We start from the raw sequence: 16,202 nt of genomic DNA, 5'->3' as shown, positions 1-16,202 counted from the left end.
GGGAATTTGTCTCCTGTACTGGCGACACGCTTTGCTCTTCTTATTCGTATTTCCAATCTTAAAGCAATTTTTGACAGTTGCTTTATTCGTTTTCTGCTTTTGTGGAAGAAAGTTCTAAGTTATGTGTTGGTTTTCATACAAACGGAAGAAAACAACGATGACAAACATCCGAACGCTGCTTGGGAAATGCACGATTATTTTTGGTAGTAAATTAGGTATAATTTAAAATAGTTATGGGACATGTTTATGTTGATTTCTAATTTTTCCCTGCATTTCTAGATACTCAAGTTAATTTTAAGTTAATTATTTACATATGAAGTATTTTTAATTTAATTTTTTTTATTCAAGTATAAGAATTTATAAATATATTTCAATAAAAAAAACAACAAATTATTTATTATTTAACCAGTTTGCATTTTTCATTCATATATTTAAGAAATTTTTGACGAACGTTTTCCGCTTTACATGTAAGCGCGTGCGAGAATACTTCCGAACCATACGATGCTAAAGTATTAAATGTCAAAATGTCGCCGAAAACAATTTTGCCCGTGTGCCCGCGAATGAGACATGAAAAGAGAATTTCCAGTGTCTCCATTCCAGATGCCTCCGTGTGTAAATGGGGTGAAATCATACAGTAACGGTATAGAAGGGGAAAGAACAAGTGTAGCAAACGACAGCGGTAAAAATAGGGGAAAGCGAAACTTCAAGTGCTTTAACTGTGGAAAGAAAGGGCACTATGCAGCACAGTGTAAAGAAGAAAAAGGAAAGCAGAAGTCGTTGGCAGTTTTTGCAGTAGGAGAAGGGCAGCAGCGCAGTTCTTGTGTATGGTGCGTTGACAGTGGCGCGACGTCGCATATGTGTATTGACAAAAGCTTATTCGTCAGAATAAAAGCGCATAGTGAAAAAATTGAGTTAGCGGGAAAATATTACGTAGAAGCGAAAGGTATTGGCGACGTTGTGATTAGATCAGCCAAAATGAATTTCAAATTAACGGACTGCTTGTACGTACCAGATTTGCATATGAATTTTATTTCAATTCCGAAAATTGATGAAAAAGGTTTTCTGACAACATTTGATAATGGTTGTGTAGTAGTGAAAGACAAGGTGGATAAATCTATTGTTTTTAAAGCTTTTAAAGAAAACAATTTATATGTAATAAAAAAAGATGTACAATGGTGTAATTTATCGCGAGCTCAAAACACAATAAAGTGGCATAACAGATTTGGGCATATTAATTTTCAGAGCCTAAGTGAACTTTCAAATAAAAACCTTGTGAGTGGAATAGATCCAATACTAAATTATAAAGATATCGTTTGTGTATCTTGTATGAAGAGCAAGATATGTTCTCAACCTTTCGTTGCTTCAGAAAATTGTGCCAAAAATATTTTAGACTTAATACATTCGGATGTATGTGGTCCATTTAATACGCAATCACACGGTGGTTCGAGATATTTTCTAACATTTATCGATGACAAGTCGAAGTCAATTTTTGTTTATTTTTTGCGATCCAAAGACCAAGTATTTCAAAAATTTAAATTGTTTAAAGCAATGGTCGAGTTACAAACGGGTAACAAAATAAAGACATTACGCACGGATAATGGTCGTGAATATGTCAATAAAGATTTTAAAAGTTTTTTGGAAGAGTGTGGCATAAAGCATCAGCTAACAGTACCATATACACCACAGCAGAATGGTGTAGCCGAACGCGCTAACAGAACTCTTGTAGAAATGGCGCGGTGTATGTTGGTACATTCAGGGCTAAGTGAGGGCTATTGGGCTGAAGCTATAAACTGTGCCGCGTATATTCGAAATCGATCGCCATCAAAGGCGCTCGATGGTGTTACCCCATACGAATTGTGGGTGGGAAGAAAGCCTGTGGTAAAGCATCTTAAAGTGTTTGGTTGTCTTGCGATAGCCTTGGAGAAAACGCAACATAATAAGTTCAGGCAAAAGGGTAACGAGTACATCATGGTGGGTTATGATATCGATTCGAAAGCATATCGGCTTTTTGATACCCAAAAACGAAAAGTAGTGATAAAACGCGATGTCAAGTTCGACGAATCCATTATGATGGGTATAAATAAAAACAACGAGTTTTCACCTATGGAGACAACAAGTTTCTCAATTGATTCAAATCGATGTGTTACTGAACCGGAATTGCAGTCTGATTATGAAGATGCCATAGATACAGTGGATCAGCGTGTTGAGAGCAGTAGTTCCGCTGATGAAGAAATATGCACGAGTACCGAACAGAAGCAAAATCAGCGTGGTAGACCACGAATAATAAGAACTGGTTTACCTGGCAGACCAAGAAAACAGCAAAATGCAGCGAACTTGGCGTGTGGTCTAAGCGGCAAAGTACCAGTATCAGTTAAAGAAGCAATGAACAGCAGGCAGGCGTCTGATTGGTGGAGCGCCATGCAGGAGGAGTACAATGCCTTGGTACTCAACGAGACATGGGAGCAGGTAAAGCTACCGAAGGGTCAGAAGGCAATCGGATGCAAGTGGGTGTTTGCAGTAAAAACAAATGCTAATGGTGAAATAGAGCGATACAAAGCAAGATTGGTGGCAAAAGGTTGCAGCCAAACATATGGCGTTAACTACAACGAAATTTTCTCACCTGTCGTGAGATATGCTACAATAAGAATGGTGCTGGCTATAGCGGCAGAATACGAGTTATACGTGCATCAGCTTGACGTGTCAACGGCGTACCTGAACGGGAAGCTCGAAGAGGACATATACATGAGTCAACCTGAGATGTTTCAACAAGACAACGGCAATGTGTTAAAGCTGAGAAAGTCATTGTATGGCCTAAAGCAGTCAGGCAGAGTTTGGAACTCAAGACTTAATGAGGTACTGAAAAGCATAGGATTTTCTCCATGCAGCAGCGAGCCATGTTTGTACACCAAAAACCAAGGGCGTGAACTAAACATAATTGCAGTTTACGTAGATGATCTGATGATTGCGTGTTCAGATCTTGTCGAGCGAGAAGGTCCAATTGGGGCGGTATCAATTTGCCAAAAACAGCAGATTTTGGAGCTTTTAAACAAGTTTGGCATGGATGAGTGTCGTCCAGTGCATACACCAATTGAACCAGGCTTTCAAGTAAATTGCAACAAAGAAGATTGTCGAAAAGTCGACGCAGTCGAGTACCAATCACTGATAGGTTCACTGATGTTTATAGCCGTGAACACGAGGCCAGACATATTGCATTCTGTATGCAAATTGGCGCAAAGAAACTCCGACCCACATTCCGAACATCTAGCAGCGGCAAAACACATCTTGAGGTATCTCAAAGCGACAGTTAATTTGAAACTACGATACAGAAAAACAGGCGAGTGGATGATGGGTTATGTGGATGCAGATTGGGGTGGTGACGCAACTGACCGTAAATCATATACAGGATATGCATTCTTCTTCGCCGGTAGCGTTTTCAGCTGGGAGTCTAAGAAACAAAGTACAGTGGCGTTAAGCAGCACAGAAGCCGAATATATGGCACTTTCGGCGGCAGCAAAAGAAGCAGTTTATTTAAGAAAATTGTGGGAAGAAATGAAGATGTCTGATAAGGGTGGCTCGATAATGATCAACGGAGATAACATGAGTGCGATGAGCTTAGTAAAAAATCCCGTTTATCATGCTCGAAGCAAGCACATAGATATTAAGTTTCATTATATACGGGATGTTTATAATAATCAAGAAATTGAATTAAATTATTGCCCAAGTAGTGCTATGATAGCTGATATATTAACAAAAAATTTAAAAAAGATAAGCCACTGTAAGTTTACTGAAGAAATGGGCTTAAAAGTTTATAATTTAAAATACAATTGTACGAGTAATAATGCGTAAATATATAAGTGTTGAGGAGAAGTGTTAAAATTGTTAGAATTACACAAGGGTTGTATGGCAACACTCATACATTTTCGAACATTTTCGACTTTCGAACTCACTATATGTAAATGTATGTATGCTTTTGAACTTTAGTTTTTAGTCGCTAATAAACTCTAGAACGAAACAGTCGGCTTTTAATTTAACAATTTCCCACATGTCCTTCATGTCCCGGAATCCAACATAGTGTTACTGTGTTGAGGTTTCCTAACGTATTTAGAAGGTTTAGGCAATCATTTACCAATTTAGAGGTGATAGTTGTTGATAGAAGGGCTTTTAGAGCCGCTTGGCTATCTGAAAGTATGTAGATGTGAGTACCTCTCATTTTCCTTCTAAGGCATTCTCTCACACATATTTCGATGGCATGTATTTCTGCCTGGAATATAGTTGGGTAGGATCCCATCGGAATCGATTTTTTGAATTTGGGCCCATTGATTCCTGCCCCTGTTCTACCATTTTCCAATTTGGACCCATCAGTAAACCATAGCTGGGAGCCAGGTCTGAAAGTGATAGAGTTAGTTCTCCAGTCTGTTCGTTCATTAATTATAACTTGGAAGTTCCTGAAGAGTATTGGTTTGGGTGATAGTATATCATCCCTATGAAGAATGGGACTGTGTAGGAAGTCTTCTAAGATCTTTAAATGCCCTTTCATATTCCCACTTTTAAGTTCAGATATACCTTTTAGTCTTAAGGCACTCGAGCGAGCTTCCCTTTCAATTAGAATTGGAAGCGGTGGTATGTTCAGGAGCACACCCAATGCATCCATGTAATTCATATAGTCAACATCAATTCTATAAGTTAAGTAAAGAAATTGTAATAAAAAAGACAAAAGTAGTTTGTAAACCTTTAAGCTTAAATAAAATATGGCTAATTCGAAAAACTGTTCAGAAATAAATTATGTGCTTCTTTTGTATTTTAAGAATACCATTTTATTTTCCTTTGTATATACAAAGTCTGTAATAAATTATTAGTTTAACGATATTTTATAACGTAATAAAGACTTTCACAACTGATATAGAAAAAAAATCGATTTAGTTTTTCATCTTTAATTTATTCAAATAACATTTGTCGAGAATTTTTATAGTATCCCTTTAATCACTAGCTTTTCGGCAGCTTTTCAATTTGGAGTTATGAAATCCTCATAGCAGGTGCTGCATATGGGAAGTATTTCCTTGCTTACTTGCATTTACATGCACATCACCCCAACGCAGGCCCACAAATGTTGATGATGATTCACATGTATAATTTCTGTCTGCAAGATATTAATAATATTCAAAATGTACTTTTACACTTATCTCTCCGCAAATTTCTTTTTATCTGCTCTGCTTATTCATTTAATAACAAAATCGAAAACTTAGTTATTATGAAAAAAGTTGTTTGCGTTTATTTACTATTCACAATCCAATTCGCCTTGGAAATAATTATTTTGACACTTGTGCCAAAAAAGCAAGAACAAAATACATGTAACTTTTTGTTTTTGTACAACTGCTATTACCTTGTATAGATATGCCTTGATACTACCTTTACACTAAACGGACAATGCGGACATAATTCTATGTTCACACGCTCGTATTGCGCTCTCTAAATCATTTAGGAATTACCTTGAATGTAATTCTCAATCTTAATTCACACTTGTTTCGCAGCTGTCCTTTTTGATTTTGTTCTTTGCTGCTACTACTATTTGCTCTAATGATAGATCAGAAAAGGGAGTTAAAGCAAAGATTTTACTTTATTTCACAGCGAAGTTTGTATAAATTTATTCCTTCCATTTTCCAGCAATAAAAAAGTGCCAGCAAATGGCAGCAATTGTTAGAATATGCAGTTGCTTCAATATCTGCAACTGCTCCGCATGGCGGTGGAATAGTTCCTCAATTTGGTCTCTTCCCTAATTCTTGAAATATTCAGCGACCTCCTTGACATAATAATTTTTTGCTCCCATTATTAAAATTTAACTTTTTCGGGTTATTCTCTTTATTTACTCTTCGTTTTAGATTGGTAGCTAAACTCTATAAATTTCCCATAAAAATGAGAGAAGATAACGATTTGTTTTTGTAAGGTAGTTGAGTCTTCATAGCCGATTGGTTGGTGCGTGACTACCATTCAAGTCTCCGCGCGTGAAACATCAAATGATAGAAAAAGTTGTTTCTAATAGCGGTCGCCCCTCGGCAGGCAATGGCAAACCTCCGAATGTATTTCTGCCACAAAAAATGGTTCTCGTAAAAATTATCTGGCGTTCAGAGTCGTCTTAAAACTGTAGGTCCCTCCATTTGTGGGACACATCATGACGCATGCCACAAATAGAAGTCCTTCGGCCAAATTCCCAAAAGGGTGTAAGCGCCAGTTATATTATATATAAGATACTTCTTTTTATACCTAATAGCATTCCAAGAGTTTTTCAGCGATTTCTATTAAAGTATATATTGAAATTTTTCATTTAACTTGGATATTAATCATTTACTTATTCTTTTATTCAGCGAGCAAAAAGCTAACCAACAAAAGGGCCATTATATTCTATGTACATATGGAGTATTTTAAATAGCTGCAAAGCATAACCAATTATCGCCTATTAGATTGGGCCGTTATGAACGTTGTTCTACAAGTGCACAAAATAAATATATAAATATGTTGAATTTCCAGGGAATACGTGGGTCAGAAAACAAGTTCCGGAAAAAGCATTGGTATTAGTCTCATCAAAAATGAAATCTGACGATGAGAAAAAAACGAACGCGTTAAGTTAAATACATTTGATGAATATAACGACTTTCACTGTCAATTGTGTTAATTGTATAATTAATGTTAACGTTCTAATATTTTTGAAATATTAATATTCTTACAATTCCGGTGAAGGGATCTGCTGAGCACATCGTGTGCATCATGGATGCAGCATGTGTCGACAATGTCATGAGGTGTATTTATGTGCTATGATAAGCAAAAGAGCGCAGCAAGTTCTCAAAACCAGCATGAGCAATGCTAAAGTTGATGATCCGGGCAGGCAGCAGATTTATCAGAGCTGAGAATCTTAAAGTGTTTTAGCCAGAATCGGAGGGTTAAACAGCACATATTTTAAAGTAATGTCAACAGGATTATAATGTTATCATCGAAAAAAATATAAAGTTGAATACGTGATTTAAAATTTTCAACCTACTATTCAGAGTACACAAACAAGTCCACAACTCCAAACATAATACTATCCAGTTATGAACAATATATTGTATTTAAACGCTCACAGAGCAAAGTTATCAGAATGAAAAATTAAACTACACCGACAGCACATTTTCAGAACCTACAATCCAACCAGTTGAAATTATTAATTAAATAACATTGGAGACGCCACTCTCCTCCAACAACATATCTTTATAATGGTGCCAGTGATCTACCAATCTGATGTACAGTTTTTAATATTGCAGATTTATATATAAAAAGAAAAACTGGGATTTATGAATAGAACATTTAAGTATTTATGTAAGTAGGAGATGTAAAATATTGGTTTATAATTGTTGTTGTTGTAGCAGCTAACTAAACCCTGTCAGTGCGATGTAGTTCGTCTTCGTCTAACTATTAGTTGACAATCCTACTATCAGGTTTATAATATCTGACGCATAAATTGAAAAACTACGAAAAATGCAATTAGAGATATGAGGCATATTCTTAACGCACGATACGACAGTAACATCTTATCAATACTGAATAATTTAAAATAGTTAAATGTCATAATTTTGCCCCCACAGTGGAGTATATTTTTAATATTAAGATCGGAGCTCTCCCAAATTTTTTGAGTGATAAATCTACGCTAGGGGCGAAAAAGTAAATACTAAATCATTAAAAAAAACTTTTTTTATTAATTTATTTATTAACAAATAAATTATACTAAAATGATTTTTTTGTTGATTGTTAACAAAATAATATAAAAACAAAGTTACTAGTTGAGATGGGCATAGTAACCAGCATAGCGGTTTGTAAAAACCAGCGAGTAGCCTGAAAACCATTTACAATAGCAACGGAATCTATTATTATAAAGTGAAAAGCATTAGGATAGTGAGTACGAGCTTCATATGTACGTGTAGCAAGACAGGAAAACATATACATAATCTGCAAAATAACATCCAAATCAAGTCAAGGTAGAGTAACTGCGGGTATTGCGGTATACCCATTTTATTTTCGTCTATGAAATCGTTAAATTGTATTTGATTTGAATGAAAATTTATCAATAATATGCTACCGTTATTAAGTTCAAATAAACCTAGCTTCAAAAGCCTTAGAGCCGCGAGTTTCAGAAGTATTTAAGAAAGTACTGCAAAAGACGGAAACAAGCCCTTGAAGAAATTGGCGGGTAATGTGGTATACCTTATTCTGGTAATATGGTATGTCGTACAGTATACAACATTACCCGCATATGATGCCTTTAATATTATAATAAGTCAGTTACTTTTGATTGATAACTAAAATTTTATTGCGAACCATTTAAAAAAGGATTATGAACTGAATTAAAACAAAAGCAAAAATATTTTAAACTTCAATTGACAAAAAATGCAACAATAAAATTCATTCAAATAAATAAATAAATTTTGCCACAGTAGTTGCAAGATGATTCTTTTGTTAGTGGAACATCTGGAAACTCCTCTTCACTGTCACTTGAATGCGAGTCAACAAGCGATTTGGTGGAAATATTTTTTTTATTAGAGGGGTTTGGGGATGGATTAACCGGAGCATTGCGTTTTCTGTTAATGCTTTCAATGCTCTGTAACAAATTACACTTATAAGGCGAAGTTGTTAAAACAGTTGCCTTTGTTTTCCGGCATTTCCGATTAGGTGGAGGATCTCGTAGCTTTGGTGGTGGAAATATTTTCCAGGGAGTAACGAGTCCTCGGCTTGTGCTTGCTTCTATAAACAAATTAAATAGCGTTCCTATAATTTCCATAGATTTTATTGCGAAACTTACGAATTTCAGGCTCAATTTCCATGGTTGATGCACCTAGGGTTTCTTCTGTCGTTGAATTTATAGTTTCAACTGGATCCTCTGAGAAGACAATATATCCAGCAAGATTTTTTATATATAAAACTGAATTGTACCTGATGATGATGAGTTCCCAGCTATAAAATCTGCATCTGTGAAAATATGTTTGTCAAACGGATAAATCCCCGTGGCTTTAAAACCATTTATTGCAATTTGTCCAGTTTGAACCCTCAAATAAGCCTTAGTAAATAGACCTGCGATATCAAAATGTGTAACTTCTCTGCCCTGTTCACGCATAAATCGTCTTATTTCGTCATTATAGTAATTCTTAAAAGGTCCCATAAAAGCCTTATCCAACGGTTAAAGTTTGTGTGTTGAATGGGGTGGCAAAGGAAGTATAGTCACATTGTGTTCACGAGCTGGATCAATAACTTCTATATTGCGTGTGTGGCTATAATGCCCATCTAATATAAGAAGCAGAGGTTCAGATGGAGATGGTTTCGTTACGCTTAAAAAATGCCTGAACCATTTCGTGAAGATGGGAATCTGAACCCATCCAGACAACTGGCACGCCGAGTTTGAGCCAGGGGGAGCGTCTTTCATTAGAAGAGGGTTATGGTTTTTTCGTGGAAAGATGAAAAATGGTGGTACGAAACCACCTCCTGCGCTCATGCAAGTGATGACTGTAACAAGCGATCCTCGCTCAGCTGAAGTCATTGTTCCAATCTGTTTTTTTCCTTTCCGAGCGATTATTTGTGCCTGCTGCGAAGGATCTACTGATGATCCGGTTTCGTCAACGTTCCAGATACGAGTTGGCGGAAAATTATGTTTTGCGTTTTCTTCTTCCAGCAATTTGAAAAATATATCAAAAACAAACTCAGAACATTTCGGTATCGATTACAGAAGCTTTTTAGCCAATCCTTGCCAGCGCACTCTTTAATAACGTAGAACTTATTGGGAATGTTGTTTCTTGTGGCAATTTGATAACACAGTGACCGCACGTCTGCGCGTGTTAGTCCCCAGTACCTTGACTCCATTTCTAGTAAATATTTAACTAAGTCATTTTCAATTTCCGCTGTTAAAATCGGAGCCCGGCCAAGTTTAGTTGTCAACAGCTCCTCGATGGATTTCTCGTTTCTTGACATACTCTGCAGAGTGGTATGGGGGACACTAAATGTCTTGGAAGCCAAGAGAATACCCATTTCACCTTTTCTAACCGCTTGGATAGCTTTTTTCATATCCTCTGCTTTCCATTTTCGTATGTCACCTTTCTTCGGCATTTTTTTGATCGAGAGGGTAATATGGTACACTATACCACTTTAGCCACCTTTACCTATACCACAATAGCCGCAATAGAGTTTGAACAAATTAATTTTGAATAATTAGGATTTTAATTTGCCAGAAATTTTTCACTGAGCACAAAAAAATGCCAACCACACGACCACGCGATTTTGTTACAACGGACTCTCTGTATGCCTTGCAAACCACAAATCAAATCACGCTTTCTTAAGATTCTGGGAATGCCGAAATATCTAACTTGGTCCCGTTATTTCCACGTCTTTAGTTTTCGAATAAAGCTGGTATACCACATTGCCCGCCTATACCACAATACCCGCAGTTACTCTAACTAGTTAAACACACGTTAACTAACGGATGCCTGGGTAATGATCAGATCGTCAGTGTTTTACTGACAGATCGTTTAATGTTCTCATTGTTTCAGACATTATCTGACAGAAGATCAGGCTCAAAGCGGAATAACAAGTTCACATAAGGTTATTCGACAACATGAGAATAAAAAATTAGTTAAATTACCAACAAATAATTACTTTTTTCGTTTTAAAATTTAATTTTTTCAATACCAGGATATGAAGATTTTAACTTTTTGATTTCAAAAAAACTGAAAAAGGGTTGAGTCATTACACTCATACACCCCGATAAACAACCTTGGTCGAATATAAACCCTACTTGCTTTTAAGATGAACACGCAGAATTAAGAATGCAAGAAACAATTAAATATCCTGTGAAAATCTTAAATTTTTCTGAAATAACTGTGATTTTGACAAAAAATTAATTTGGAATATGATTAATTTCAAACATAGATCGTAATTAAGAGTTAAATCAAGATCTTTAATTCCTAAATTTAGTGAAAATATTGATTTAATCAAAAAACAAAGTTGCAATTTTGCCGAATCCACCTCAAATACAACATTCAGAAAGTAGCTACAAATCAACTCTCCGAGTATAAATATCCGTTGTATAACTTTTTTTAGTAATAAATCGCACATAATTCCGGTTTTAAATTGTTTTCTATTTGTAACTCATATGTTAGTGGTAACAAATTTAATTTGGAAAGTAGCTTAGACATTTTTTCTATTCGGAAGGAATTTCTACAGAACCACTGTTAATGTCATCGATAATGTCATGAGGCGGCCTTCCGTCAACGGTGCAACCAACACTTTGCGCCGTTCCCAAAATTTCTTTACAAGTGCCTTCTATATTGCGAGCCATTGACCTAGGTCTCATTGTTCTTGCTATTGAAAGGATGTCGTCAAATGTAACGTTGCCACTGTGCTTAACTGTAAAAAAAAAAGTAAATAAAACTCTTCGAAAAATTGCACACATTTTACTGTTTTTCTGCTTCTTCCTGTCACGCGGAGGTTCCTTAAGGGCCTTAATAATTAGTGAAGCGGCTGATGGAACCACTGAAATAGCAGCCTGACGGTTTTGAATGGTCAAACAAACTGTAATTTTAAGACCTTTCCAGTCTCCAGTGGCTTTCGCAATATCGTCTCCAACTTTTTTCGGCGACTGAAATAAAAAGTCTAGTTCACATCAAGACATTAATAATCGGCCACAACATACCAAACCCAGTGGACCAATTTTAGGAGCCAGGGAAGATGTAGCTCCAACCTCTCCACCGACGCATCGCAAATAAACTAAAACAAGTGATACATTAACTTCTTCGAATCTTCACTGAATTAAAAAATTTACCTAATTTAATCTCCGTAGGATCGAATTTTGGCGGCATTGTTGGTTTTGTACACACAAAGCAATCTGAAAATCAAAGGATTTAGTATATAAAAACAGATAAATATTTAACATCCAAAAGACACATACACCCAACGACAAGGCTTGAGGTAAAAGGACGGGAGTTGGGTTTTGGCCGGCACGGTTGCAATTACAAAATCCGCTTCAAGCACAACACCCATCAAGCACAAGCCAAACTCAAAAATGGTGCTTTCACTCTTTGAAATGTTTTTTATATAACTTATAGGCAAACTCTACACGATCAATAATTTGGTTTTTTAAATTAATTATAATCTTTTTTATTTAAACAATTGTATTTTCTAACAAATACAAGTTATTTTTAGATTAAATTAGTTTATGTCAAAAGAGTTTAGGGAATTTCACTTATTATATTCCTTCATCACTAAAAATTGGTGAATTAGAAATATACACTGTTTTCACAGAATGGAACTAAAAAAAGGTTTCAACGACTAAAATTGTATTCAATGATAAACGCCACTTTAACTCGGCCATATACAATATATATAATTTGCGCTTATATCCATTTAATGTGAGTTTAACCAAGCCCCTCCTCCTATTTTTGTTGTGCGTGTTGCCGCCTTCCACAAATGAAATCGCCTACAGCCTTATACCACCTTCGGATGACAGATAGTATTTTTATTAAATAGTATTTTATTGAAATGCCGAAGGGGATCCGCTAGTACAAAAAACCGTTTATATCATTTGTTGCTTAATGCCCGGATACTTCCGAATGGTAATCATACATTAGCACATTCGGCTACTCCGGCTGCTTCTCTGTCATATAATACGTTCACATATTAATAGATTATCTACTATTTCATGGTTAACTCCTAATCCGTAATTAAAAAACGAATTATCCATACAAAATTCCTATCACGAAATCTGAGATTATAAAATAAACCTATATTATTACCATACTTTTTTACATACAATCCTGTGTTATAGATAATTATTTTTACGGATATAAAGGCAAGCGGTGGCCGTCGTAGCCGAATGGTTGGTGCGTGACTAACACTCGAAATTCACAGAGAGAACGTAGGTTCGAATCTTGGTGAAACACTAAAATGAAGAAAAAGTTTGTACTAGTGGTCACTATTCGGCAGGCAATGGCAAACCTCCGAACGTATTTCTGCCACGAACAAGCTCCTCTTAAAAAGTATCTGCCGTTCGGAGTCGGCTTGAAACTTGTAGATCCCTCCATTTGTGGAACAACATCAAGCCTGCACCTATTTTGGGTGTTTGGCCGAGCTCCTCCTCCTATTTGTGGTGTGCGTCTTGGTGTTGTTCCACAAATGGAGGAGCCTACAGGGACTTATATATGTATATAAAGAGAAACGTCAAAGTAAAAACTAAATAAAGAGGACGCCGGCAAATAAAAGGTTTTTATACATAATTCTAAAAAAATTTTTATTAGGTATTATTAATTATGCATTCATGTAACAGAAAAAAGCATATTTCTATAAATGCTTTGTGCAGTTAATTCTTATTATATTATAGGGGCAGCGTAGTGCTGCCATTTTTGAAACCTCAGTAAACGTCATTCAATTTAATTATTTAATTAACTATTATTTCTCCTTGTATTTTCTTCATATCGTGAATAATAATTAAACAAACAATAAAGTCCAAAATATGCCACCAAAGCGATTTCTAAGAAGAAAAACCTTTCAAGTATTGACAGCCGATTGTCAATTTTGCGGGTAATCTACCATATGTCGACTAATTTTGTAGATTTATTGCTAAATACTGCATATGTGAATGTGTATGAGATATTGCGGCAGATCCCAAATACAAATTTACAGGTAAGTTAAAAGCACGTAAAAATTGAATGAGTGTTACATCAGCCGCTTGACTAATTTGCTTGATGGCTTTCGAAGCATTGTTTGCGCCATTTTTACACAATGTATTGACCGGATACACTATCTTGATTACTCATTCAAGTGTTTCGTGGACAAGAGCAGGGTTGTGCCATTTCTTCTCTTTGCTTAAGGCTATCATTTAAATCACATGTGAGTATCGGATTCTTCTTCGCAAATTGTGAATATTTTATATATAATTTGATGGATAATACGGATCAGCAATACTCGAACAAGTTTAACGCGAAATGAATCTTAAATTTGTGAATTTCATAGTTGGTTGCAGCATAAAATGAAAAAATTTATTTGTGGTATTAAAGTTGAACGCCAGGCTTTTTCATGAACTATATCAGTAGTGCTTGACGTCAATGAACGTGCTATTTAAAAGCATAATGATAAAACGAAATCTCAGAAATTTTAATAGTAGACTACTATTACTATTTTTCGGTACTATTAGTAAAATACGACGCTATACATTTCTCAGTTCTATAATTTTGAATTATTGGTTAAGTATCTATATTTTTATGTACACAGTAAAATGTCTACAAATCCATTTTTCAATTCGGCGTGGCTAAGTCAAAATGTAAACATGAATAATGAGCGTATTTATCTATCTGCATTAAATTTGGATTGTGATCAGAAATAGCTTAATTTACGAGGATGGATTTTATTCTGAATTTATAATTTTTAGATATTTTTTTGGGACGCGGTAGTCTAATATCTGGGAAAAATGGCCGAAATGGATGATCATCATTTTGAGACTGGCGACTCTGGGGCATCTCAAACATATCCGATGCAATGCTCAGCTTTACGCAAAAATGGATTTGTTATGCTAAAAGGACGGCCGTGCAAGATAGTTGAGATGTCTACCTCAAAAACTGGAAAACATGGTCATGCTAAAGTTCATATGGTAGGCATCGATATATTTACAAATAAAAAGTAAGTTAAACAGAATTGTATAAATCTACGAATTTTACAAATAAATTCTTTTTAAAAACAGATATGAAGATATCTGCCCCTCGACCCATAACATGGATGTACCACACGTAAAACGAGAGGATTATCAGTTGACTGATATAAGCGATGACGGTTTTCTCACTTTGATGTCAGATAACGGTGAAATTCGTGAGGATTTAAAAGTACCAGAGGGCGACCTTGGAAACTCCCTAAGATCTGACTTCGACAACGGAAAGGATCTTCTAGTAAGTAATAAATTATATTACAGCAAATATAATATTGAGGAAATAATTTTAACACATTGTTTAATCTTTGCAGTGTACAGTCCTTAAATCATGTGGTGAAGAATGTGTAATCGCTCTCAAAACCAATACCGCTCTGGACAAGTAAACATCCCTATTACGTCTGACTTTATCTACCTGCAGATTTCTGTTGAATTTACGTTAAAAGTAAATTAAAACTAATACTGTAGTAGTGTAACTACACTATTATGGATAAGTTAAATCAACTCATTTGACTGCAATTACTTCAGAAAAAAGTGTGAAGTAATAGAAACAGAAATTTGAAGCGTATAGGATAAAGAGTTGAGAACAAAAACAGATTTTCGCCAATAAATTTTTTTTTACATTAATAATCTTTTTTTATTTAATACTAGTTATCAAGAAATAGTGCACAGGTATATTGTATTAACGCTTTATGAGAAAGGCAAAATTCAAGGCTAGTTCGATATTCATCAAGTGATTAAAAAATTAGCGGTGTTTTTACTTGCTTTCTTCTGACCTTAACAAATATCTTTTCTGGAACTAGCCAAGCAAAAGAAAATAAATCACTATAAGGATGCTAGCTTGTGCTTTGTTACTTGAATTTCAAATATTCTCTTATTGATAAATACATACATATATGCAAGCTTATTAGCATCTTAATAGTTCTTATTCAAGGAAAGTAGTATATGGTATTAAAAACGCAGTTCAATGAATTCAGTCGAAAGAAATAACGTGGACGCATTACAATTCTGAATTTACACGTTAATTAAGAAGGCCTGTCGAGATATTCATTTGGCACATTCGAACAGCCCAGCCCAGTTGTATATGTCAATTAATGCAACTATTTCAGCAAACTTCAAAAAATATGACAATTTTGGAAATGGTTTTTTGAGTTGGCTCGCACAATTGAAATAGTAATAATCAGTTTTTTTTTTCTTTTCAAGGCGGGAATTGAACGTTAATGGAATACAATCGGGGTTGAATTATCCACGGGTTTAATTTAACATATAATAGCGTCAGAGGCTATTACAACCTTGGTTTCTGTTGGTTATATGTTTGCCTTACAAAAATTTAGAGATGAAGCTGTAAATGAATATATTAAGCAAAAAAAAAAAAAAATTCGGAAAAAGTCATTTTAAATTATGAAAATGTTTGAATTTGATATAATATGTTAAATATAATGTGTTTACTTAATGAATGAATTAACTTAAAGGGTCTTTAAGTTCCTGATTTCCCTGCAGT

At 35.2% G+C, this 16,202-nt stretch overlaps 2 protein-coding genes across 2 annotated transcripts; one reads left to right on the top strand and one right to left on the bottom strand.

The window, feature by feature from the left end:
- Positions 1-11,126: 11,126 nt before the first annotated feature.
- On the bottom strand, positions 11,127-12,018 carry LOC129245141 (60S ribosomal protein L12). Its single transcript, XM_054883156.1, has 5 exons — positions 11,957-12,018; positions 11,831-11,893; positions 11,702-11,775; positions 11,467-11,647; positions 11,127-11,415 (listed from the first exon to the last, which is right to left on the bottom strand). The coding sequence occupies exons 2-5, from the start codon at positions 11,865-11,867 to the stop codon at positions 11,210-11,212; spliced, it is 498 nt and encodes a 165-aa protein (XP_054739131.1). The 5' UTR covers positions 11,868-11,893; positions 11,957-12,018; the 3' UTR covers positions 11,127-11,209.
- A 1,785-nt stretch (positions 12,019-13,803) lies between these two features.
- On the top strand, positions 13,804-15,331 carry LOC129245140 (eukaryotic translation initiation factor 5A). The gene is made up of 4 exons (XM_054883155.1): positions 13,804-13,893; positions 14,432-14,679; positions 14,741-14,942; positions 15,016-15,331. The coding sequence occupies exons 2-4, from the start codon at positions 14,471-14,473 to the stop codon at positions 15,085-15,087; spliced, it is 483 nt and encodes a 160-aa protein (XP_054739130.1). The 5' UTR covers positions 13,804-13,893; positions 14,432-14,470; the 3' UTR covers positions 15,088-15,331.
- The last annotated feature ends 871 nt before the right edge of the window (positions 15,332-16,202 follow it).

The sequence above is a fragment of the Anastrepha obliqua genome, chromosome 4 (genome assembly GCF_027943255.1).
Source record: "Anastrepha obliqua isolate idAnaObli1 chromosome 4, idAnaObli1_1.0, whole genome shotgun sequence".
Taxonomy (NCBI): domain Eukaryota; kingdom Metazoa; phylum Arthropoda; class Insecta; order Diptera; family Tephritidae; genus Anastrepha; species Anastrepha obliqua.
This window is presented reverse-complemented; position numbering and strand designations above follow the sequence as displayed.

Coding starts and splice junctions, on each gene's coding strand:
- LOC129245141 (XM_054883156.1), bottom strand. CDS start 11,867: ATGCCGCCAAAATTCGATCCTACGGAGATTAAATTAG. Junction 11,648..11,701: donor AAATTGGTCCACTGGGTTTG/GTATGTTGTGGC, acceptor TTTTTATTTCAG/TCGCCGAAAAAAGTTGGAGA. Junction 11,416..11,466: donor CAGGAAGAAGCAGAAAAACA/GTAAAATGTGTG, acceptor TTTTTTTTACAG/TTAAGCACAGTGGCAACGTT.
- LOC129245140 (XM_054883155.1), top strand. CDS start 14,471: ATGGCCGAAATGGATGATCATCATTTTGAGACTGGCGACTCTGGGGCA. Junction 14,680..14,740: donor GATATATTTACAAATAAAAA/GTAAGTTAAACA, acceptor TTTTAAAAACAG/ATATGAAGATATCTGCCCCT. Junction 14,943..15,015: donor ACAACGGAAAGGATCTTCTA/GTAAGTAATAAA, acceptor TAATCTTTGCAG/TGTACAGTCCTTAAATCATG.